The sequence below is a fragment of the Lepisosteus platostomus genome, chromosome 12 (assembly GCF_059453375.1).
Source record: "Lepisosteus platostomus isolate fLepPlt1 chromosome 12, fLepPlt1.hap1, whole genome shotgun sequence".
In the NCBI taxonomy this organism is placed as follows: domain Eukaryota; kingdom Metazoa; phylum Chordata; class Actinopteri; order Semionotiformes; family Lepisosteidae; genus Lepisosteus; species Lepisosteus platostomus.
The window spans coordinates 16,091,369-16,117,971 of record NC_142622.1 but is presented as its reverse complement, the minus strand read 5'-3'; the positions used below and the strand labels follow the sequence as shown (position 1 = coordinate 16,117,971).

General features: G+C 43.9%; 1 protein-coding gene across 4 annotated transcripts in view; it reads right to left on the bottom strand.

Moving 5' to 3' along the window:
* The window catches only part of ctdp1 (CTD (carboxy-terminal domain, RNA polymerase II, polypeptide A) phosphatase, subunit 1), a 130,654-nt gene extending 104,262 nt beyond the window's left edge, over window positions 1-26,392 (bottom strand). Inside the window, exons 1-8 of one of the 4 annotated variants that reach the window (XM_088601149.1) lie at window positions 25,579-26,392; window positions 20,991-21,074; window positions 19,292-19,385; window positions 18,064-18,192; window positions 16,399-16,549; window positions 11,113-11,203; window positions 4,550-4,716; window positions 720-1,766 (exon numbers count right to left, since the gene is read on the bottom strand). In XM_088601149.1, the coding sequence (XP_088457275.1) occupies window positions 720-1,766; window positions 4,550-4,716; window positions 11,113-11,203; window positions 16,399-16,549; window positions 18,064-18,192; window positions 19,292-19,385; window positions 20,991-21,074; window positions 25,579-25,883 (2,068 nt within the window). In that variant the 5' untranslated portion in view covers window positions 25,884-26,392. The remainder of the gene's footprint in view (window positions 1-719; window positions 1,767-4,549; window positions 4,717-11,112; window positions 11,204-16,398; window positions 16,550-18,063; window positions 18,193-19,291; window positions 19,386-20,990; window positions 21,075-25,578) is intronic. The other 3 variants (XM_088601146.1, XM_088601145.1, XM_088601148.1) reach the window with 3 other exon arrangements.
* Window positions 26,393-26,603: the final 211 nt, after the last annotated feature.

The window sequence follows — 26,603 nt, the reverse complement described above, 5'->3', positions numbered from 1 at the left end:
TAGCTTTGCAACCACATATTGCCAGCAAATCAATTCGTTAATTGTGCAGTGGCCTGTTGTCCCCACTGTTGAAATTATGGCCCCTACGCATCTCACATGCCAGCATTCTGGACAGCCTGCCTCCTTGAAAAATACATTGACATCTTATTGTGCTGTTCTTGCAATGGCAATGCATACAATAGAATTTCTGAATTATGCAGCTGTATTTTGAACATCCCCATGGAACATTGAGACGTGACCCATAAGCAAGCACAGCCCCAGAGATAACAAAAAAGCAGTATTCCTAGTTGTTCTTTAATGCTTTCTGCTAATATTTTATTAATAACTTCATCAGTCCCGACTTCAGAATATCACAGTACAATGAACTGCAACCATATTAATGTTAGAATTTTATCTCTCAATTTTCAGATGTTTCGTTTCACACATCAGCACAGATGTTACTGTAGCTGTAACACTGCACATCATTTGCTAATTTTGTTTTTAAATTTATCAGGGGTTAAAATGGCAAAGAAAGCATTTCAGCCCATTTGTGACTTAAAAAAAACCCATAACTGTCCAAATCCCTTGAGACGGTTAAGTATGAAAAATAAGAGATAATAACACCTCACTAAACATTTCTGATTTAGACCGAAGAAATTCAGAAAATAACAAAAGAGTTAATGGGGTAAAGAAATTAAAAAGGCACACAGAGGGGAAAGAAAGGTTCTCGTCGTACTCACCAGCCCGAGCTGCTATGAGGTGCGTTGTGCGGTTGGGGTCTTTGGGGTTCAGAACAAGATTTCTGCTGATGTTCGCCCCCAAGGCCTTAGCGTGGTAGTACTCCCGCGTCCTCTCCATGGGGTAGTTGGTGGGATACAAGCCACTGAACACAATGTTGGTTTCTGCCAGGCTTTTGCTTTTTAGCTCGGGGACAATTTTCCGGATGTCGGGCGTGTCGGGGCACTCGCCCTTCAAGAAGCGCTCGTACTGGGCATAGTACTCCGTGTGGATGCGGGCCAGGACCTCTTCCAGGTAAATCAGGTGGTCATCCTGATCCAGGTCCGTCTCTTCCTCCTCCTCTTCCTCCTCCATGCTCTGATCCAAGGACTCCTCCCCCATGGTCACGCCCGACTGCTCGCTGTTCTGCGATTCCGTCTCCGCCTCCTTCTTCTCCGGACAGCCGTTGCCGAGCTCCCCTAGGCTATCCGGCTCCTGGCTCAGCTGGATTCCGGCAAGAGGATCCTCCCCGGAGTGGTTCTCCCCAGAGGCCTTGACCTCGTCGGTTCCCATCGGCTCCGCGGCCCCGGATTCCTTGTCTTTCCTCCAGCTGCGCTTCTCCTCCTCCTCCTCCTCCTCCTCCTCCTCGCTGTCCGAAGAGGAGGGGTTGCCGGCACCGGAGTCGCTAGCGCTGTCGCTGGAGAGGTCAAAGTCCAGGTCGTTGCCCGGCCCGCCGGTCCCTTTCGGCGTGGGCTTCGGGCTGCCTACCCTGCCGCCGTCTTGCTCGCTCTGGCCCCTGGCACTCTTCGAGTCGCCCACCCGCGAGCCGTCCGGCGCCGCCGCCGCGGCCGGCTCCTCCCCGCCTGGGTGCGTCCGGTCGCTCGCGCGGTCCTGCGGCGCGGTGGCCTCGCACTTGGAGGGCGGCTCCTCCTCGGCGGGGGCCCGCTTGTTGCCGTGGCGATCCCGGCCACGCTTCCTGAGCCCGTTGCTCTGCTCCTCTGCCGACAGCTCCTTCGCTGCTGGCGCGGCCTGCTCCGCGTTCTCCACCGGTGGGCTCACGTGGTTGGCTGCTGGCAAAGAAAACACAAGGCACATGGCCAGTTACGTAACGGCAAACTTAGGTTTATTTTCCACCATGTGTAACTTGCAAAAGGGACAAAACTCCAAATGGCTTGCACAACAAAGTGGTGTTTTGACAAAAAACTAAAATTTACAACACTCTTCCATTAATATGCTGATATCTGTGCACTAATGAACTTTTCAACTCCTTCATAACATTGCCAGTTCTAAAATTACCTGCCAATAGGACTGATTCCTTTTACATTTCTCTTTCCTTGACAACCAACCAGAGTTTTTTTAGTGTCTTATAAAACTGAAGTGTCATTAATTTCATGCTATACTTTACTAACTTTTCTCTGTGGCTGGGGAGCAGACCATTTGTCTCCACTTGTTTCCCCACCATTTGCTCCATGTGTGAACACGCCCTAATTTAACAATCATCAGGATTCAATCCTGCGACGCCGCCAAATATTGAACGGGTCTTGGCAAGATAACGTGCCTGTTGACTGCAACTGTTAATTGGCTGTTGGTGCTGTGCACAGCAAAGAACATCCAACCACTAATTTCGCATGGAAATAAGGTGGGTGTATGCTAACTCACGAGACTGCAAGACCTGACCAACTGGCGACCCGAATCAAATGAATAACATCTTCCCCCTCCCTGTACGGTGAGTGGAGACCTACATAAACAACTCGCAACTCCAAATCCACAAACGCAAAAAACTGGCTTCACACCTGAAGAAGACCCCAGGGCTGAAACATTGTCTTTTCCTTCTTCTCTTTTCAGCATGGAATAAACCTATTACTTGTGGCTTTACTTTAGTTGTTCTAGATAAAATATGCAACACGGATGATTTCAGGTTCTCTCCAAACAACTGAAGACATCCGAATGGCCCATTGGACTTCGAGACCAAATTGAACTGAGACTAAATAGCCTGTATCTGTGCTATACGGTGGTGATCGGAAACGATTTACCCAACAGGAGTTCAATATAATCAGTTCCTCTAATGAGCAACCAGACACAAACACTCCCCTTCTCCAACCTCCCCTCCAGCTAATTAGTCCCTGAACACTGTTTTTTCACCATAGGTATTGCTTCTTCCTCCACAGAGCTGAAATACTTATCTCCCCATCATTACCCCACAAAAACAACACAGAAAGATGTTTTCTGAGTGCAAGCCATCAGAAAAGCAGTGGCCCCAGACACTTGCATCTTTACTCACATTTAAGTTCTTAGAAAACTTGAAGTCCCTAAAACATAGATTTATCTGATATTTTATCAAGCAATTCTATTCAACATTACTGCCCTATAGAAACAGCAAGGTCTTTTCTCTTAGCACACAATGGAGATCCTATAATAAGCTATGCCACCTTTACAGTGACCGATATTCCCAGTGGGCTTGCTCTGTCCCTCTGAAAATCAAGCAATTTAATGAACCTCAGTGATGTTTGCTAGGCTACTGTTGCACCAACACAAGGGGTGTGTGTTTCAAGGAATTTCCATTTGCTTTTACAAAGTACAAACATTTTTTAAAAATGCAGAATGTAAACGTTTTAGGGTCAACTCCTCACACAGCCATTCCTGTGGGTCACAGCACATTGCTTTAACTACATTACTTTTCAAACACTGAGAAAGCCAAATTCTAATCATGTGATATTAAAATATTCTATTTTAACTTTTTGTAGCTTTTTTAAGATTTAATATACTAGCCAATAAATATTGCAATACTTCTGCCTTTTTTCTGTCAGCTCAGGGATTACTTAAAGAAAGAACCGTTGGGATATATTACATATTGTCTAGTCAAGTACTGCTCATTAAAAACGGAAAGTGACAAAAGAGAGGAGAGTTTTTAGCCCATGTCGTTGCTAGTAGCTCATAGATCTAATGATTGAATCCAGCGGTTTCTTTAAGGAGGCCTGGGCATCTAGTTTGATGAAGCCCACGTCTCTTCTCTCATTAAAGTATTGTAACCGAGATCTCATGGTCAAAAAACTGCCATTATGAGACATTCTGAATGCAAAACATTCAGCAAAAACATTACTGACACTCGAGCACTTGCTAATTACAGTCTACAGGTGGTTGTTTTCTCTTAGAATAAATATACAACCCAGGAAAATTACCAAGAACAACTACTAGCAAATATTTAAGATTATTTTGTAAGCAAATGTACAGATAAAGCTTCTACTACAACAGATACACATCTTCCATTCACATCACAGTGATCTACACTTCTGGGAAAAGCAACCTATATGATTCCTGAGCAAATCAGTGTGGATAAATCTTGAGGAGAGCTTTACGGAAGATTATTTAAAATCAGGGTTTGTAAAATGAGGTAGAAATACCATCTCTCAACTATCACAGGTGAGACTCCAGGTGTCTTGCCTGCTAGCTTGAAGATGCATTCTTTATTGTTCAAGCAAATAATGAGCACTAAAAAATACATGCAGTTAAGATTATGAGTAGCTATTTGAACATCCCCTGGAAATACACAGCTAATGAAATACAAAAACCGTGGTATATACAGGACATCACACTTGTGACACACAATGGACCAAGGTGTTTTCTCATTGAAGAGATCAGTGCATCTAAATAAATGTACCTCGTTCAAAACTATCTCAAAAGGTGAACAAAGTCTTCAAGCAAACCAAGACCAAATTCAAACAGTGAGGAATAACAGTGTTTCACTACATTATGAGGGAAGAATTAAGACTCTTTAGTAGAGACCTCTTTTATACAACTGCTTCATTTTCACAGAAACAATGCCTATTTCCCCATTTTCAGCAATAATTTCTACCTTTTCTCTTCATCTGAGTTTCCCGTGAGCCAGGGGGAGCGTTGATGTCACCGGTGCCCTGGAAGTAGATGTACTTCTTGACCGTGATGAGGTTAGGAGCAAACTTCCAGACGTCTTCCCGGTCATCGATAATACACACCATGGAATCGCCACAGGGGAAAAGGTTTCTGCAAGGGACGTGCAAACCACATTATCAAAAAGTTATTTGTTCCTAATGCTCTGTCTGTCTACTAGCAGTAAAAAAAAAAATAGCAGTTCTTACTGGATCCCCAGGTACATGACCCTGAAAATGCATTAACTTGCAATTACCGTCTTGTAATATGACTTTGTGATTATCTCATTACTGAACAATTTCTTCCAGGATCGCAATATTACCATTCCTTATTAGCTGACAAGATAACATAGTTCCCAGTAACATAATTAAAATGAAACATTAAGAATAATAATATAAACAGTTAATGGTTTTAATGGATTTAATTACATTGCAACATAATTGTAAAGAATCCAAATCGCAGAATGACACAAGCACTGATGAATCGCAAAGTTAGAAGTTAGCAGACTTGTTGGCAAAAAGGGAGTAATGATTTGTAGTAGACGGAATGAAATAATATTAGACTTGGATAAAAGATAAGAGTCAATCATGAAGGCCCTATACTATCTATCTATATTATTATTAGCTATTTTATTACTGTATATTTGTGAGTGCGCCAACGTGATATGTTGCATGCATACTATGCAGTTCACTCCAACAAAATATTCCATATACATGTATATTTTGAGAAATCCTTGGCCTTCACTATACACTCACCTAGAATATGCACATCTCTCTTATGTAAGAAATCAGTTTACAGCAGGCAACCCAAAAAAGCATAAAAAGTTTACATTTTAAAAATGTTTTTGTGACGCCACAAAAAACGCCATCTCGCTCCCAACCTGTCTGATTCAAACACATCTCAAACCTCAGGGACACAGCGCCCCCTGTGGCCTCCCGGGCACCTGCAGGCTCGCGCGGTGCTGCCAGTGAGGGGCACGCCTCTCCACCAATCAGGGCTCCTCCTCCGTCACAAGCGTCAAAAGATAGGCAGTTCAAAGGCGGGCAGGTGAGAGGAGTCTGTCCACATTTCCTCATCCTCCCCCGCGTTTCTAACAAGAAGTTCTGAATGTCTAGGGACCCCTTTCAAAAGACCACATCCACCACAGCGCTTTTTAAAAGCCTGTCTCCATTTCTCCTTCATCAAAACGGTATTTGCAGTACAGCATGGAAGGAGGACTAGCTTGACAAGAACATAAGAACATTTATCAGACACGTTTCCCACACTTAGCCAAGCATCACGAATTTCCCCATGGCTGCAGGTGTCCTCTGTGATCAGACAGAGCACGCAAACAGCACCTGGCTCAGGCAGCACAGTTACGTGACATTCATAGCCAGGAGAAGATCTCTTAGTTGCCGTCATAAGAGATGTAAATGTAAAATTTACATGTAAAACGGAGGTCCTGACTCTCAGAGGTCATTAAAAACCCCAGGGCATTTCTCAAAAAAATTAGGGGTGTTACCCCAGTGTCCTGGCCAAAATTTCCTACATGCCTTTACCAATCATGGCTCTCTAATAATCTCATCTCTGAACTGGCTTCATGACTCTGTTCTCCTCCCCACTTATAGCTGATGTGTGGTGAGCTTTCTGGCTGCCGTTGCATCATCCAGGTGGGGGTTACACATTGGTGGTGGTGGAGGGGAGTCCCCATTACCTGTAGAGCGCTTTGAGGGAACGTCCAGAAAAATTCTACTTAACTGTAAGGAATTCATATCATCATTCAGATCATCCAGCATGTTGGATAGCTAGCGGTTAATTCCAAGGATCTCATCCAGCTGTTTCTTGAAATAAACCAGGGCATCAGCCTCAACAACATGTCTGGGACAGCATGTCAACAACAAAGAAAGAAAGTCTTTCTAAAGAGAGTGTGGAAAATTGGATGCTAAAAAAAACGCATTTTGATGGTTTATTCTTTTAGCTCTGAGCATATCAGTGTAAAAGCTTAATTTGAAGCTTTGAAAGAATTATCTTTCCTGTCTGGGCAGGACAGGATAGGTTTTCATCTGACCACTGGGTATTCAATATAACCCCCTAAATCATGCAAGAGTTACTAAAAAGGAAGATTTTTTAAGTGAGTTGACACCACTGTTCTTATTCCTGTCTAGATATATATTGGTGGGTAGCTGCGTCAGCATGCGTAGGCTGCAAAGGAACAAGTAATAGGTTTATTCCATGCTGAAAAAAAAGAAGAAAGAGAACACAACGTTTCGGCCGTGGAGCTTTCTTCAAGGCTCCATGGCCGAAACGTTGTGTTCTCTTTCTTCTTTTTTTTCCAGCATGGAATAAACCTATTACTTGTTCCTTTGTAGATATATATTGTACTTATCTGCACAGGGACGTCTACTCGAGTGTGACCTGGTCAGGGGTACCCATTCCTGCTCCTGGGAACGTCCACACCAGTTGGTCTTCATTCACCAACACTTCATTAACCTCATAACGCGATTCATTTAAACTCCGTTTTCAGGCCCTAAATGCACTGGAAGCACATTTGAGGTTTCGTCATTCTGCAGACGAAAGGACAAGCGCAGACGTTTGCTTTTGGAGGATGTTTTTCCACTATTTCTCTTTACGTCGACAGGTCAGATCTAATGAAATACAGTTGCCACTGCTTCTGATACATCAAAGGCTGAGTCTCCACCATGACCAGTTTTGGAAATTAATTAAAATGTTCGGCTGTGACAATATCTAGAATCACATTCACAGCTGCACAACGGCGGACGCCGAGATAAAAATATCAGACTGACAAGATTCCACACGACAAGAAAACCGTGTTCTACCGTCAGTGTTATCCATTATATTTTCTTCACTGATGAGTTTTTTTTACGGAATGGAATTTAAAGCATATTGGTCAAACTCTGAGTAATTACTGCTGTAACAACAACATCCATATTCAGGAAGCGTTCAAATTTTTAAGCATTAATTAATAAATGATTTGATGTTTAATTATTCAGGTGTTGCAATTCCTTGCATTTAAGCACGGGATCTGCAAGTATTTCTCTCTGCCACGTTGTAATACAATAAGACAGTTTTTAAGTTAGTACTTACTTTCAAGTACGTTTTTCTTCCCTCACCTAATTTTCCCAAGAACATTGCTGTACATAGTCACTATCCTGTGCCTTTGTTGTCTTGAGGGTCCGAAGTAAAGCTGAAATGTAATCCCAGCTTGTTAGTACAGAAGTCTTAATAAGTCAACAATAAATCTGCCCCATTCCGCAGCTGACACAAAAACCCCACATACTATCCACCACCTAAAAACTGTAACTTATTTAGAATATTTAAATAAACCTACATAAAAACAACAACCTCCATCCATCCACCCATAATTTTTGTAACAGCTGTTAAATCTAACACCTATACCAATTAAATTTCTAAGATAGCACATCCGGTCTATTTAATTAATTCTCACAGGGATCACTAGCATTTTTTTAAAGGGAGGATTATTGATGAAATTCAAGAAAAAAATTGAATTGATTTATTTTTTTGTGTAATCCCCCCCGATTCTGGAATCGACCCTTGTGATTTTTCATGGCAGACCCTCCAACCACATAAAGTGGAGAAAGAGTAAGCAGTCCAACCCAACCACCTCACAAACCGAAGGATCAGTACTGACTGGAGATGTACATCCCTCACCAACAGCACTGCCTCTTACTGGAGGATCAGTTCTGATTGGAGGAGAGTTATGTCCCTCACCAACAGCTCCACCTCATATTGGAGGTCCTGCCCTGATTGGAGGAGAGTCGTGTCCCTCACCAACAGCACCGCCTTGTACTGGAGGATCAGTGTCGATTGGAGGAGAGTTGCATCATTCACCAATAGCACCACCCCATAAAGGAGAATCAATCCAGATTGGAAGAGAGGACTGTCCCTCACCAACAGCACTGATCCATATCAGAGGATCAGTGCCATTCGGAGGAGAGCTGCTTTCCCTCACTGACCGCACAGCAAACCTTTAAGGTCCCGGGAGGCTGCAGGAGCTGCTGCTGTCACAGAGAGCCCTCCCTGTCCTACACTTCCCACCCTGCAGTTGCTCAGACAATTGTATACTGTCACTACAGGAATCTAGGAACAGTCTGCTAATTAGCAGACCCACACTCGAACCTATGACACCTGGATTAGACCTTTCCATGCTGAGCCACTCATCCACTATCTATTGACATGGCATGTAACAGCATGAGGACTGCCTAACCCTTCAGGTAACAAGCCTAACTACAGCCGATAACAGAGACTGTGTGATCTTCTGGGGATTCTGCTCCATCACTGATAGAGATACATTTTCAAGCCTACACAAAGCACAATTAGCTGAAAAAACACTTTCAGGGAAGCACTGCTTGCTCCATTGCTCCTCATTCTCTCATAAAACACAGGGGAGTTTCTACTTGCTGCGTAATTAGATTACAATACAGATATTTAGTCTGACTTTTGGAAGAAACAAAATTTCAGTACAGATATAGTTAACATTCAGATAAGGTGTCAGGTCAAAGGGATTAAAAAAATCCAGTGATGTTACATGCTCATCACCTGTGTCACAGAAACACAGAATAACTGTACTGGAAGAGACACAGAAGAAGATATTCCTTCCTTACATGCCAAGTTTTAAAAATCAGCAAAGCGTTTATAAAGGCAAAGCAGACCATCTTTTATCGCAAGCAGCAATGCAAACTAAGAAAAGCTCAAACACCAGATAAATAAGAAAAGAGTTACTTAAAAGCCAAGTGCAAAATGTCAGTTTCACTGGGACAGTTTTTCCTTTACAAAAGGCAAGAAAGAATGTATTATCTGGCAAGAAACAGCCATTCAAAAGATCATTTATCTATATCAGTTAATATATATTAGTTATTTTCTAACCAACTGTGCTGAAAAAATATAAATCCTCAAAATGAATGTGCTCAATTTTCATTAAATAAATACTATAATTTGAGGTAATTAAATCCATTTGTATATTGTACAGCCCTGACATGTATTTACTTCAGCAACTAGACCTTCAAAGAAACATCCATTAATCTTTCCTAATGAGAGCCTGGCAGTCCAAGAACAGTGAATCCTGTTTAACTGTCCAACTTACTATTCTTCCCACAAGAAGTATTAAACAAAACTAATACAGTACAAGAATACAACTGTTCGTAATGCATGAATACAGCAAACTGAGTTTCTAATTACAGTACTCCTAATCTTTTAAAGACATAGCCGTGAATAACTGTAATATCATCATTTGTGAAGGCAGTTTAAAGCTGTTTTGGCAGGACGATCAGTGAAAGAACTGAATCATTAAGAGGTGTGGAGCAGTGGTTAGCATTCTAGACTTAACTGGAAGGTCATGGGTTCAATTCCCAAGTAAGACATTGCTGTTGTACCCTTGAACAAGGTACTTCCATCTGCATTGATCCAGTAAAAGAAAAAACAGCTGTATAAATCGCTACAAAAGTAAACCACTAATTATGATTTGTTGATTTAGGCTGCAGAAATCACAATTTGCTAGTCGATTAGCAGTGAGGACGTCCTTGGTTTAGTTTTTCCCCTCAAATACTGTGTCCATGTACAAATCTTAGCAAAATACAGTTAAAATGCTTCATTTTTGCTGATGGTTTAAAGTCAACAGTAATATTTCTTCTAATAAATGCCACATCGCAAAACATTATTTCATTAGATAACCCTAATGTCCTTCTTTTACTTTTTGTTTTTTACTGAAAACACCTACAACTAACTCCTTTTGGTGTCGAGCTACGGGTTTCTGCATTTTGGTCTGTTTTAAAGATCAAGGTGGACACCAGCCCCAGCGGGTGTGACTGTTGTGCACAACTGACCAGTTGACAGGGAGCATCGAGTTGGCGAACTGGCTGAACGGTGCTACAGTGATCAAGTCCTGGGACCTCACTGCCTGTGCCACACTTCCTGAGAGCTCATCCTGCCATGACAACACGCCAGCAGGGCAAAGCCGTGTCCTCACAAAGCTCATGTAAGGATGGCTTTCTTCCGGCTTGAGCTGTGGATGCCCTACTCGACAGGCCAGAGCCCCACTGAACATAAGCTGGGACTACATGCAATATTGTGTGAACAGGCACATGCTTGCCCAAACTGTACGAGACAAATGGGACAGATTCCAACAGAACAGCAGAAGTGTCCTGGTGCAAAGCAGGCATCACAGATGTACAGCTTGTGTGGGAAGACCCAGTGTATAAATGTCCAGAACTCAAGCATATTCAGAAATGGATACACGTTTACATGTACAATGGCTGCCATATTTAACAGTTACTAACCTGGAAGTAATACCGTGGAAAGGACAGGCTACACTGCCTGTGTACAGTATGTTGTTGTTAAATTCTGTTTTAAGGCATGTACATCAGTAGTAACATCAGCACTCAAGATGTGTATATATATATATTTAAAAGTGCAGTCAAAGCACAGGATTACAGCACAGCCTGCAGTTACTCACATCCAGGCTCGGTCCAGCGTAACTCAAAACAAAAACCCTACCTTAGGTTCCCTGTTTTGGAGAAGGGATCAATGCATTCATCTCTCGACAAAATCCGATGGGAGAAGAGTTTCTTTTCCGGATCCAGAAATCCTTAAAGAAAAAAAAAACAAGTAAAAACAATCTTTTGGTTGGTTTATACCGTTACTTCACATGGAAGTATTTTGGAGTCAAGGAAAACGCGAAAAACATTCTTCCTAGATAGCCTACTGTAACTCCAGGTCAAGATTTTTTGTTTTGCAACCTTGAAAACCAAATAAAAATCCTACACTCCGTGGAGCACAGAGTCTCGCTCTTCTCACCCACAAAGCACTGCCCTCATCCCGCTTCTTGGACAGGGGAGCCCACTGCGAGTGTTTGAAACATGTGGAACACACACTTCGTCCTGCCCATGGCGCCCCTGCTGCCTGAGCACAGGTCCAGCACGTCGTTCGGATGAGGGTTCCTAATACTCCGCGACGTGAGAGCATATCACCTGATCTGAGGATTAAGAAATGTTTGTTGTTGCTCAATTTTTATATTTGGAAAAAAAGCAAAATAATTCAGCCTGCGATTCACACACCCCCATTTTCCATGTTTCTTGGGGAAAAAGTCACCTGGAAAAAAAAAAATCTTTTAACTGAGTAATCTTTAAAGGATCAAATATGCAGTCACAAATAACAGGTGTTTCATAACTGGGGGGATTTAGCATTGTTACAATCTGCAAGAGTTTTCATGTATCTTAAAGCAGCCTCATTATTTCTTTTAAAAAAAAGTGCACAAATGTGGAACGGACCTGCAGAGTTTTTAAACAGTTTTAACAAATTTTAGGAGCATTTTTAGAACTAGAGTAGTAATATTTGTCATTGTCAAGAAAGATATAGTAGCATTTGTTACTCTGATGCTTACTGGAAACCCCAACCTGGGAATTTATTATGTGAATAAGACCTGGGTTAACTCCATCTCATGTCAAAAGTTACAATTTAAACAAACTGCATCTTGAGAAATATATCAACAGGAGAAAACAAAACCAGTATTCCAAATGTAATCCGACTTGTGTAGTAACTGGTACGCCGATACCAGTAGAAAATTATTAACCAAATAAACTCTAGATTAGGGCAAGATTTTCACTTAAATTAATTTTCGATGAAATTAATAGTTTTTACAGCATCTTAAAAGGAGAAAATTAATGGTATTTTAGATGTATATTTACTTTTTTCTTTGCAGACCAATAGTGCGCGCATCGATCGTATTGTGTCCATAAATAGCAATATCTCCAAGTCTCATCAAAAGCAAAAATTTTACAATAAACCCAAACAAAATGAGAAATGTGCTTAATTAACAAGGAGGAAATTACCAGAAGTCAGTCATCTGTTACTCCAATCCTAGTGAAATCATAACCCAGCTAAGTTTATTTTCACATTGTTTACAACCTTTTCAAATGATTTTCAACAGTATTTTAGATTAACTGTACTTTCACTTTTTAGTTCAGACCAATTTTACATACAGGTTGCATTGTATTGTGCCCATCGACAGAAGTTTCTCCAAGTCATTAACAAAGTAAGAAAGAATCAAAGCAACAGAAAAAAAAAAGAAACTTCCAGAAAGACACAGCAATAATAAATCTTTGAGGTCTTCTGAATCCTGGGGAGGGGAGGCTAATTTATCAATACTTCCATGTCTGGATTGCACTGTCTGTTTATGTTAAGTTCAGAAATTGTAATTATCCTTCAACCTCTCTTACCCCAATGTGGAATTGATGATTTTTATCTTTTTTTGTTGTTGTTGATCAGGCGATTGATTTTTTTCCCAGTTTTGTCTGCTGTCTTTCATAACCATGACAACCGCTCACAGCAGTCAGTGGCGCACAGAGGGACACAGCGGTGCTGTGTGTTGTATACAACATGGGGACACATTTGTGTACGATGTGCACGGTGTGTCCACTGCAGTCTCCCCGTGGGTGTCCACCGTGGTCCTGCTGGTATGGGCACCAATTGTGCAGCTACCATGACACAGCAGCTGAAAGGGGCAGGATAGTAGTAAACTACTGATGCTCTTGGAACACAGCAATAAATGCAGATCTTCCGCTAAAATTTACAAAGCCCTGCGTGGCTCAAGATTGCAATTTCTGAACTTCAATATTGCTTCCCAAATCCCCCCACCCCTTCACACACATTTTTCCATTGCATTACAAAATATAGAGCCCAGAGCACCCTAGAAGCTAAATATTTCCATCTTGTCTTCTGAAGTGATAAAACAGTAACAACTCAGTGGTTCAGCATTATTTTCACCCTTTGCATAATTCCCCTGTTTCTGACAATTTCAGATTCTGTAGTTTCATTTTTATTCACATTATTTGAAAATCAATTCATCCAACCTTGCGGGAAAAGAGAAACTCCAGCCAAGACGCTACCGCTTGCGGCTTTATACTCTACTGAGGCAGGGATAAGACATTCTCTCAGCTCTCATTAACACATCGAGGAAGAAAAGAAATCATGTATCATATCAGGATTAGACTGTATTAGAGGAGTACAAGATATGTGACACTCTGAATTTTGAACTGATGCCACCACAATGCATCACATCACATTCCAAAATGTCCCCGAGATGCAATCGTTTTAAAACGGAGAAGGAAAGCCTCTCTTCAACCTCAACTGCGAGATTGTGAAAACTCGGTTTTCACTTTTTTTGTCAGAAACTACATCATTGCTTAGCACAATGACCAACAAAACCCAGTAATTCCATCTACTTTAATCCTTTCAGATAACTCACCTGTTTCACTTAAATCAATCTCAGACATGTTTTCATGGCAGGAAACCACTGGAATGTTGCTGTTAACACAAATTTAATGGGAGGTACCAATTTACACCATTTTGTTTCCTCCTCAGGTGCTAGAACTAGCGATGTCTGCCGTCTGACTTATCCAGATATCTGAACTACACTGGGAATGGGAAACATGAAAGCTTACCTAAAGTGTGATCCATCAGGGAATGTTGGCTGTTGCACTGGATGTTCAGTGCAACAAGCAAACTTTAAGTCAAAACCAATGGCAATTATATATCTGATACCCTGGCTTCTTTCAAGAAACAGATGGATGAGGACCTTGGATCAAATTAGCTACTAATTACCAAATGAGCTAGGGGGCTGAATGGCGTCCTTTTATTTATTTAAATCAGGGATTTGGCTTCAACAACAGGACAGAGCACCTTGTTCAAGACCTCCACAGCTCTTTTTGTAAAGAAGCTTCTCCTGCTCTCCATGTAAAATACACTTCCACATTGTTTCCTTTTGTGTACAAGGCTATTGTATTAAGGTTAACCCCTCAATACGTACAGTTTGAGTCTATGATTTTCACCCAAAAAAAAAGATGGAACGTTCCTGACTGTTAGAACAAAAAGTGGGCTTCTTTGTCAAATCCTCACATTTAAAGATCTGAGATGATGATCAACAAAAAATACATCATACTTGCAATACATATGAGATTAAAAGAAGGATTATCCTGAATCTCCGATTAATCTCACCCTTCATGAGGCATGTAGGGAACTCTTTCAGGACCCCTTCACAACATTACGTCTTGCCTCTAGCACTAAGAAAGTACCTGCAGCTCCCAGAAACGTGTACCAAGCAAATCTGTCGGAGCAAATCAGCACAGGGTTGATTTGTTTTACGTCTCCCTGCCTCAAACAGAATCCAGATGCTAAAAGGAACACATTGATCTTAAAGTATGGATTCCAGCCTCAAACGTAACATTTTTACTGCGGTTTCCGCAGACTGTGCTCTGACAATCTCTTTCATACACAGGCTCATGCAGCGTGAAGGAAAGGTACTGTGGCACAGTAAGTCAATTTCACATTTTGCAGGTAAGTGCTGCCACCCAGTGGCCATTTCAGGGTAATCCTGAATTGAACGAACACCCCATTTCCTTATACAATCAGAAACAGTTAACAGCTGCACAGCGCACACACACACAAAAAAAACAAAACAGAACAAAACGCATTTCTCACCTGCTGACATTCAGAAGACAATTAGAAGAGGCCGGCGGAGGACTAAAACATGCGTATGATGAACATCTCCAAAGGCTCTCTTAACTAATTAGGTTTAATTAGGTCTGTTTTAAAGGAAAGGAATGGTACTTGAAAACTAAATTACCCACGTTACAATGCTGTGAGCTGACAACAGCGAGGAAGCACAGGGTACACAAGAGTCTGCACAATTCACATTTATTCTCTTAACCACCTGATGCCTTTCAAGCAAATTAAATGCCAAGATGTTAGATGAAATTTTCAAGGCTTAGAAGCTATTCCCTGGGAAACATTCTGTACATTGTGCATTATATATTACCATATATATTGTTTGGTGGAAAAAGCAAGTTAATTTTTTCCAGTATTCCTGAAGTTCTCCAACAAAATCGACAGAAAAAACATGACCCTAATTTTCAGCAATTTAAGAGAATATCATCCAAACCACAACTTCTGCATTTGTTGTTGTGCTGCAAAAAAATCTACTACTACCTTTAAAAATGCTGCCTCTGGAGGAGCTCACCCGGTAAAGGTGATCACAGGCTGAGCTCTGGGATCACGGGTTCGAGCCTGGGTCATGTCAGGTTTCACAAGCAGCGAGACACAGTTGGCTGAGCACAGCCGAGGGCAGGGTGGCACAGCAACCCCTGCGGGCTTGTGGGCACCTGCAGGCTTGGGGAGGTCACAGCCTGGGATGCACCTCTCCTCCCACTGGCACTGAACCTACTCACAAGTGGGAGTAGTAATAATAATAATAATAATAATAATAATAATAATAATAATAATAATTATTATTATTATTATTTCGTACACTTATGTAACGCTTTTCTGGACACTCCACTCAAAGTGCTTTACAGGTAATGGGGAATCCCACTACCACCACCAATGTGCAGCCCCCACCTGAGTGATGTAACGGCAGCCAAAGTGCGCCAGTACACTCACCACACACCAGCTCTCAGTGGGGAGAACAGAGTGATGAAGCCAGTTCAGAGATGGGGATTATAGGAGGCCATGATGGGTAAAGGCCAGGGGGAAATTTGGCTGTGATGCCAGTGTAACACCGCTATCGTTTTTGAGAAACACCCCAAGTCTGTCCACACTTCCTTTTTTTTCCCCCCGTGTGCCATCCAGGGCTCAGAGCTGCGAGTTTAGATGTGAAAAAAGAGGACTGGCAAGCCACAAGGGGTGCGTATAACCAAAAAAATACTCAGTTTTAATACTCTTTTTTTTAACAGAGGTGTCACCACACTGCCCTGCCCTTCCCCGCGCGAGCCAGGTCTCGTCCCGTACCTGCTATGGTGTGCGCGTAGAGCCGGCTCCCGAAGGTGAAGACGTGCAGCTCGTAGAGCCTGGCGATCTTCTCCAGGAAGTCCTTGCAGTGCGGGCGCAGCCGGGTGTGCAGCATGGGCTCCCCGCGGCCCAGCTGGAAGTGGAAGATTCCCTGTGGAGAGGAACGGCCCTTTAAACCAGAGAAGAGCTGTGCGGAGGCTCGCCACAGACCGCAAACAAGAGCGCAGGGGAATAGAGAACACCCTCGCAGCCTGGAGCGGATGGAGCTCCACACCCACTTATTTTACATTTTGGATTTCCATTTCCACAGAGAGGCTTCTGTGTGGGTGGCTCAAACTGTAGTTGTCGGGTTTCCCGTCCTCTGAAACGAATAACGCAATTTCCAACCCTACAGCATCATTCCTTCTATTCGTTTTAAGCCATTCCCACAGGGAAAACTCCGTGCCCAAGTCCAAACACCATCTCGGTCAACGTCTGTTAAGAGACCGGTACTGGGGCCAAAAGAAATGCGACAAATCCATCGAAATGCATTTCACTGCAACCCCTTACCAGCAGAGATTATCTTCCGACAGCAACGTTCTAAATTGCAAGCCTCTGTTGCTTTTAAAGAGGAGGACAAACCTCTCACTGGTGATGTAGGACGGCTTCCAGAAAATTACCTGCTGGCTGAAAACCCACTATTAATGCTTTCCTCGAAGCACCTATTTGGCTTATAGAAGTTTCGACACCTCAAAAAGAGAAACAAACCTCTGCTTATGACTTGTAAGCTCCTAGGAGGATGTTTGCTGTGAAAACCTTACCATGACGATTACTGAAAAGCTGCACCCACTGCACGAACACGCTCTCGAGATCACCGGGCCACAGGCTGAGCCACCTAGCACCATCACACCACATTCCCCCGGGCAGAGCCTGGCCGTCCTCAGTGACCACTGCCCACGTTATTACTCTTGCCCTGTCCACGGTGCACCACAGTGCTCACCTGACCCCCAGCTCGAACCCGCAGCCACAGTGAGCTCAGACTACACTCAGGTGAGCACTTTTACTGTCTGAGCCACACACGAGGTCCCTAAAACCAGAACCTGTCTCCAGGAAAGCATAATTAATAATTCCTTACACTTATATAGCGCTTTTCTGGACACTCCACTCAAAGCGCTTTACAGGTAACGGGGACTCCCCTCCACCACCACCAATGTGCAGCCCCACCTTGATGATGTGACGGCAGCCATAGTGCGCCAGAACACTAACCACACATCAGCTATCAGTGGGGAGGAGAGGTGAGTGATGAAACCAATTCATAGATGGGGATTATTAGGAGGCCATGATTGGTAAAGGCCAATGGGAAATTTGGACAGGACACTGGGGTAACACTCCTACTCTTTTCAAGAAACGCTCTGGGGTTTTTAATGACCACAGAGAGTCAGGACTGGGGTTTTACGTCTCCCCCAAAGGACGGTGCCTTTTTGCAGTACAATGTCCCTGTCGCTATACTGGGGCCTTAATACCAGAGAGACCACAGGGTGAGCGCCCCCTGCTGGCCCCACTAACACCTCTTCCAGAGGCAACCCAAGTTTTTTCCATCCAGGTACTGACCAGGCTCACACCTGCTGAGCTTCAGTGGGTTGTCAGTTAATCATCCCAGACGGCCTCCCCAGGCGCACTGGTTACCTTATTGGACATGCGCTGGCAGTTCTGCTCCGTGGTGTGGATAAGAGTCTGGTCCAGGTCCACCATCAGCACCAGCTTCTTGTTGCGGTGTAGGCGCTGCTGGTCCTCGCGCCCCAGCTGTTCCGCTTGCTGCAGGGAAAGAGGCTCTTAATCACACGGCCGCACAGCAGTCGCGAGACCCCGCGATTCCAGGGAGGCCCCTCGGGACACGAGGACGCGACGGGTCCATGAGCAAGAGCTTTTTTATTTTGGTTTTATTTCCTACCAATAAAACTCGCCTCAAATATTGTCCCCCGAAGGAGAAGAAAAGAATCTACTGGTATCCAGCTGTCTGGTTAACATGAACGTGCCGTAGATCAAAATGCAGTGCAGATCTCAAGCAGTCCCTGGGATCCGATGTAAACTGGATTCATCTGTTTTGACAATTTAGGGCTATACGAGACACCCGAGGTCATCAATTTATCCATTTTTAACAGCCGCTTGGTCCAGTACAGGGTTCTGGTGAACCGGAGCCCAAACCAGCAGACAAGGCAGGCTGCACCCTGGAGGGGACCAATTAACCTAGACGGCACAGCTCTGGACCGTGAGGTGAAAACTGAGCACTCTGAGAACACCCACACGACCGCAGGGTAAACGTGCAAAGTCCATACAGAATGTTTTCCTAGCCAGGACCTGAGAATTGTGTGGCAGCAGAGAGTAATTCCAAGACACCATGCTGCCACCATTGCAGGTTACACTCATTACATTATTCACAAGAAAGCCACAGGTGAAGTTCTGGGGAACCACACCTGGAAGCCATGTAGGTTTAAGGACCTGAATCTCTTTCATCTTGAACAAATATCTCAGGGCTGATGGCTTTCAATGTCCTGAAAGGTAGTGATAAAGAATTCCATTGGACTGACTTTAACCCTCAAGGAAACAGAGATCAGATCAAATGAAATGGAAGACCAAGAGCATTTAACAGGAGGCACTTCTCAAATCAAGAGGTGCTGGGAGTCTGGATCCAGCAACCCAACCAAGCTGACGACGTGAAGACCCCAAGACCCTTCAAACTCTTTCCTGCAAGGGGAGATCCTCAGATCAATTCTCGACCAGAAGCCCAATGAGCAAGACGGGCCTAAAGGCGTCCTCTCCTTCCGGGTCTCTCGTGTGGGTTTTTCCTTCCACGACCCGCACCCTGGAGAGTGACGTGGTCGAAGGCTCGGCCCCTCCCTGCCAAAGAACTCACCTCCGAGCTGACCATGAGCTCTGGAACACTGTGGACCATCGACACCCTGGCTGTGGATATGGGCGCCTGCTGTTTCCCATTTTTGCTTTCTAGCCTACGGAGAACGCAAGGGAGTTTGGTCAACAAATAAAACACCTACCGATTCACACCATCATCGTGTTCTCATTTGCCTCCCATTTCATTAGATATAAAAAACTTCTTCACAAACGGCCTTCACATTTACATTTGGAAGAAATAGCTCCAGTAAATATTTTAGGCCTCAAATCTAGGACCTCGGATTTGTCTAGTGCAGACACTCTTCATTCAACTTTACTTCCTCACCTCATTCACACAGCACATACAATCCACATACAGGGGAATCGAAGCAAATTGATTAAGACGCCATCTCACCAGTGTGATAGCAGACCAACCCATTTCCTTCTTCAGCAGCTCATCAGTGGTGTGTGAGTTTTTATTAAATTACATAAGGGGTAGTTTAAGAAAAACTCTTTTTGTTTTTCTGAGTATAGAAAGTGAGTTATTTCATTTTTATTTGCAGAACATAGATACTGATTGAGCACATCTACTGGGGTGTTGTATGTTGTTTCCAAAACATATCTTCCCCACAATCCCTGGTTGAATTATTTAAAGAAATAAACCAATTTTGTTTGGTATGACTACTACTCTCTATCCTCAAGTTAACAGTAAAAAATAAAAGTGGCTAATGTTCATCAAGAAACGTGATTCAGACCCCTTACTAATTCATCTAGGCATCATTTCCTCCATATCGGACAAAGATCTTTACGAGATCTTTTGTGGCTCTTGAATAGGGTTGTCTTTTCATTTTGTGAAATTCCCTGTGAAATGTGAAATAAGTGTGATTCAATGTCCTTTGTCCTCAGTGAGACCAACTGCATTTTGAAGAGCTCAGATGAATATTAATTAGCTCTTGCCATATCACAGTGTTTGGCAGATTGAATTGTCTTACAACTCCAAATCCCATTCCTTTATCCCATGATAAAGTTACTTTATCTTTAACAGATGAATTAAAAGACACAAAGGGTGCATAAATGGTCATAACAGTATTTAACTGTCTCATCAAAGTACATTCTTAGCTGTATTAAAAAAGCTCTGAGTGTTCGGTCATTGTTAGTAGTGTATTCCAGTTAGATTCCATCTCTTTCTTTAAATAAATAAAAGTAACTTTTGCCATCTAAACTGGCCATAATTATCAGCCTAATCTTTTCCACTTGTTCCCATCAGTTGAACTAGGAACTAGGAATGACAATCAACACAACGGTAAAAACAGCCCCACAGGAAAATATCCAATATGAGGTCAACTTCAAAAAGTCCCAGAGGCCCAGCTATTTATACAGCACCAGCTAAGACCTCTAAAACCCTCTTATACAGAAGGCAATGATGTTTAAAACAAACATGACATAGCCACAAAAATTCACCCTCAGACATATTTTCAATCTAATTGCAACATATCCAAGATGACAATTTTAAATCTCCCATGAAAAGGCTCTTACTAACAGTGCCCGAATTCCAATTCCTCCACGTGACAGGAGCCTGTTGGCGCTGGAGAATTCACGAGAAAATGAGCCCACGATTACCAGCTCAGTACTGAGGGCAAAGATCAGATATGGTATAGAGCAGGAGAGATCCACATTGCTGCACTGCGGTGCGGAGCAGAGGTGACGTGTTTAGGAGCACCTACTGTGTAAGATCCTGGCCGCACTCCGCACACAGTCCCTTCATGACAATGGGGTGACTGCATTCCTCGATGCGCACCAGTATCGCCCTGGAGAGAGAGGAGAGCAGGCCGCATCAGCACAAGCAACTACTATACCTGTTCACTCCACAGCCAGCATGGTGACGGAACAGGGACGTTACCTTGGGAAATATTAACTCTGCTTCTTTGCAGGGTCAGGTTCTGACTTTTCATAGACCTACAGACATTTGTGTCAAGAGATCAGATTCTCACAGGATTAAGAATCAAGGGGTCCTCAGAGCAGACCACAAGCAGAAAATAAACCGTTGCCTCCAACTGAAAGATTGGTCTTCATCAGGAAAGAACAGTAAATTTTAATGAATGCTGAAATTAGGGAAGGCAATTGTCAAAATATTAAGTCTGAACATAAAAACATTCACTAAAGAGAGGAGGCTGTTTGGCCTGTTGAGAGCCTGTTAGGTGGCTAGAAGCTGATTCACCTCAGAATCTCATCCTTCTGTTTCCTGAACAAAGCCAAAAGTTCTGTCTGAGTAACTTGTTCCAGGCTTCTACAACCGTTTGTGTAAAAGAAAAGCCACATGTTCCGTTTAATCTGCTTTTCCCCTACATTTCATTAGCAATGGACCTTACATACACGATGTGGTTCTCTCTCGACAAAAGATTTGACATTACAGAGGTTATTACGCTGACATTAAGAAGAAAATTGCGGGTAATACATTTCTGTGAGAATCGAAGCCCTTTTTTTACCTCACCAAGACAAAGCATCTTTTAATTTTAAACTCTCATTTTATTTTATTTTTAAGACTACCAATGTCTTGGCCGCAAAAGTTTTTTTCTCCTGGTTCAAGATGTGTCATATTTTGCACACTTACTATCCTGGTGTTGAAGTACCTGGACGGATTTATGTAAAGAACCTTCAAGAGCAAACGATGAAAGACGACCAGGCGAGATGCCCACGGGTTTCAGTGCTTCTGTGGCTTGAAGCTGCTGAACACGACAAGACAGAAGGACAGCACTACAAGCTGCTCAGTCTCGCACATCACTCCCACAGAATGGCCGCCATCTCCTCAGTCTTGTTTTCTTGGGCAGAAAAGGCTCCCCTGGTACGCGCGCATCCCCCCCCCCCTTTCAATTCTAAATACCCTCAAGACCAGGAGACTCCTGCTACAGATGAGGAGTCTCCTCAAAACTTGCCCTGAGACCAGCCAAAAAACCCACAGACAGCAGATTTACTTTTTCCCCAGACTCTTGGTAAAACCTGACCCCTGAGTCCCTGCTATCTCGTATTACCAAAAACTTAGTTTCACATTTAGGAAAAACACCCAAACAGGCATTTGCAGGCTGAACTGGTGTCATTGAGAATGCCTGTGCTAAATGGGTTTTAGGGACTGCAAACAAAAAAAGAAACACCCTTGTAGTGCTCTGTGGCTGACTAGGAGATTGCCATGGCAACCACATGGAGCTCCATAAAGCTCAGAATCTGTCCGGTCCACAAGTCCATGTGAAAAATGTACACAAACGGTTCATGAAAAAAGCAGAAAACCAGATGTGGCTTTCGCTAGTGCATTTCAAGGCCAGACACCTGGGATTATCTCCGAGCAGCTAGCTGGTACAGGACTTCAGGAAACCCCCTTGATATCTAAAGGTTTCTGGTCAAAGCCCCAGGTACACCACTCACAGACTGAGTTTGCTGCTTGTACTCCATCCTTCTGAAGAGGAGGAAAATTAACATTACACCACACAGGACAGCAAAGAAGCTCCTGATACAGGGGTCACGCCCTCATCTCCAGACTCCAGACAACAGCAACTGTTACACAGCAGTTGCTAGCTCATGTTTCACATGCTTTTCTGGGAAGTATCTCAGGAAAGACCACCTTCAGTCAGCTCTGAGAGAAAAATAATCTGGGAGGTGCCTTTGTAAACATGCTCAGGTTCTGATGATTTTACCTTATTCTTCAAGCTTTTTCTTGTGCTGAGAAAACTACAGGTAAATACCTAAAAAGATGTAAGCACAGAAATTAAACCTGATCAATATTCTTCCAAACTGGTCTGTTGGTTTGGATATATGTTATTTTTTCAAATATGTAACTGAAGAGGCTCGTTTCCAAATGAGAAACAGCACATGAAAGGGAGCTCAAGTCAACACACAACAAAATGCACCTCTGCCTGAATCCAAGTTCATCACAGTCAGACATTTTCACTCGGCTACACCACACGAAATTAGAAAACTTTTCATCCCCTGCCTGATGAGTAAAATCCATACTCAGACACAATGGATCACTGCTGGGCCACACTTCTGCTTCCCATATTTAACTTTTTATTTACATATAATAAATGAAAATGACCTGTCTGTCCATTGACCAGGTCAATGCAGTGGATGGCTTCTGAATCAACAGAGCAGCACGACCCAGAGGACAGAAGTGGAAACTATGTGTAAGTACATTTAAACCTGAGAACTGGAGGCACTTCTTTACACAAAGAGAGGAGGGAGTGTGGAATCAGCTGCCCCATCATGTTGTTGAAGCCGATACTAATTACCAAACGTACCCGGATGATCTCTTATTTATAACTGTTCTCATGATATTAGCATTACCATTTACAGACTTTTAATTTAACTTCATAACACCCCTCCCTAACTTATACGTTCCCTGCTACATTTGCTTACTGACCATCTCTAGTAAATAAACCAGTGTTAATTTATTCCAGCTGACTTCTTAATCACAGACTGATCAATCTTCTAGTTGAGGTAAACTTTCATGTCTCAAAACACTGTACCAACTGAAATAAAACCTCTACCAATTTCTGAGGTTCAGATATCACCCCCATTCAGCTGTGTGGACTGGAATAATAACTGCTTACTTATATAGAGCTTTTCTGGACTCCACTCAAAGTTCTGTACAGCTAATGGGGACTCAGATGCAATGGCAGCCAGAGTAAGGCAGTACGCTCACCACACACCAGCTATCAGTGGGGAGGAGAACAGAGTCAAAAATGGGGATTATTAGGAGGTCATGACTGGTAAAGGCCAATGGGAAATTTGGCCAGGACACCCCAGTTAAACACCCCTACTCTTTTTAAGAAATACCCTGGGATTTGTAATGACCACAGTCAGGACCTTGGTTTTATGTCTCATCTGAAGTACAGCACCTTTTTTTTTTACTATACTGGGGCAATAAGAGCCACACAGACTGCAGGGTGAGTGTCCCCTACTGAGCCCACTAACACGTCTTCCAGCAGCAACCTTAGCTTTCCCAGGAGGTCTCCCATCCAGGTACCGGCCAGGCTCAGACCTGCTGAGCTTCAGTGGGCCGTTAATTGTGAGTTGCAGGGCGATACAGCTACTGGAACGTAAGCAAGTGGACCTCAGCAGACAAGAAAAAAAAAAGATTCAGTGTCACTCCCAACTGTCTGTGCATCAAACATCAATCACATATGAAGAACTATTCAGACAGAAAAAAGGCACAAACTCTTAAGGGCTTTGTTCTGTATGCTGAGCATCCAACAGGTGTATTAAGTAACTAAGAACGTAATACATAAATATGTAAACACAAGTCTAAAAGAACAAGCAGATCAGCTCAATTGGGATGAAAGCAGGAGAGACAGGGAGCACCCAGGACCAGGGTTTGGGACCACTCACTGGAAAACAGCACGTCAATGAACCATTACAATCTCAATCTGAACAGCACCTAAGATTAGGACAGTAACAGCAGAGTTTGACAGAAGAACTAAGTGAATGACAAACCGCCCGGCTGTGCTTTAGCTCGACGCGGCAATGTTGACAGAATACTAAGTCACGTGACGCTGACAGCTCCAGCACGCGGCCCTGCCCCCCACCCCGTGAGCAGTTTCCACAGACGCTGCTATTGCGACTCGTCCCCTGCAAAACAAAATGCTCGTCGGTGGCAATTCAGGAAGACCCAAACGTTGTTGCACTCCAAAACTCGGCACGAGTGGCAATCTGGGCTGGAAAAAACATAAACGGTGCCATTACCCCTTAAGAGCACGCGTACAAACACACCCCCTTTTCGTACAACAAGCAGCTACACACGTCTTGTGCAGTAGGCCTGGCGAAAACACTGCGCTGTGCGCTTTCGCTGGGCATTTAAAACGCGCCATCTAGATAAAAAAGGCAATTGTAAGACCGTCTGCACTAACTTTAACTACGTCTCATGCACTAAGATGTTAAGGGGGTTGTCTTCGAAACGCAAGACGCGGCTGCAGACAACTTGAGCTTTTCTTATTTTCAATCTTGGACCACGAAGTTATAAGTTTTCAGTTAACTCAACGCTCCCCGTACACTTCGTCCACACTCGTACAGGAGAACAAGCCGCGCAGTTGCGTGATCTGATGCTCACCCCGCTTTCTCTTTAAGCAACTTTTCTCCGGACTACATCAGTTTGCAAGTGTGTTCCTACAAAGTTCTGCCCGTTTCGGACAGTTAGTTAAACCCCTGCAGCGCCTCGATACAGCAACACGAGCACGAACACTCATTTTCTGCAAAGCATGACTACTGAGCGCCGCTTTCTACCCGTAATCCCCCTCATGTCCCCCCAGCCCACAACTGACCACTTACCCCGGAGAAACGACCTGTCCGAGCTGACAGCAGAGCTCTCTGACCACGCCGGCCCGGTCCGATTTCACCTTCTTCTCCGCCGACCGAGTCGGCGGCCCCTGGGGCTCTGCTCCGGCCTCCCTCTCCACCGGGAGCGGGGCGCACAGCGCCAGGACGGAGTCGATATTCACATACGATCCCGGCTTTACCTTCCACTCCAGCAGCCGCAGGGGACGGGCCCCCGCCGGGCAGCGGATCTCCGTCACCTGCTTAGAGGGGCCCGCAAGAGCTGCGGTACCACCGCCGGAGTCCGCCGGGTCCTCCATCCGTGTCGCACCCCCAGATCCCTCCAAACTTTAGCCGAGAAGGCGATGCGCCCTGAACCGCTGCAGATCGAATCGGAACTGCAGGCGGCTCTCTGCACTTTTAAAGAGACAGCAATCGGAAAGCGAAAAGTGGAAACCGGAGAGCAGCAGCAGCAGCAGATGAAACCAAAGCGTTCAGGTTCGCTCTTCCCGCTCGTCAACAGGAAACACAAGCCTCCGAGAGGCAGCAGGTTGCCGCACCGCTTCCGGGAGACGACGCCGCCGCCGTGGAGGAGGAGGCAGGGGGAAGCGCCTCACAGCAGCTCCGGCTCCGCGAAGCCGGGAAGGCACTGTCATTAAGCACCTTATATTTTCGCCCAGTTCAGTATGACGTTTTTAAATGGGATAGCGATTTGGTACAGAGTAGGTCTTCTTTTTTTTTTACAGCTGTACAGATATTTTTTTTTTATCCTGCTAGTGGACGTGCGTCGAAATATTAAGAATAGTGCTAGGTTTTGGGGCATTAAATAGGTATAATAGTGTGCCAAACATAATCCACAATTGCTGTGTAATTTCGTTTACTTTTCAGGACTTGGAGTAAGCTTTGGCAACAAAACTGTAATTATGATGCAAGGTGATGTAACAGCGTGATACTGAATCCCCTGGTGCTCCAGGTGCTGAGGTAGGCGGCGGTAGGACCGGGCTTGCTGCGGGAGGACAAGGTGTATGCTCACGGCCTGG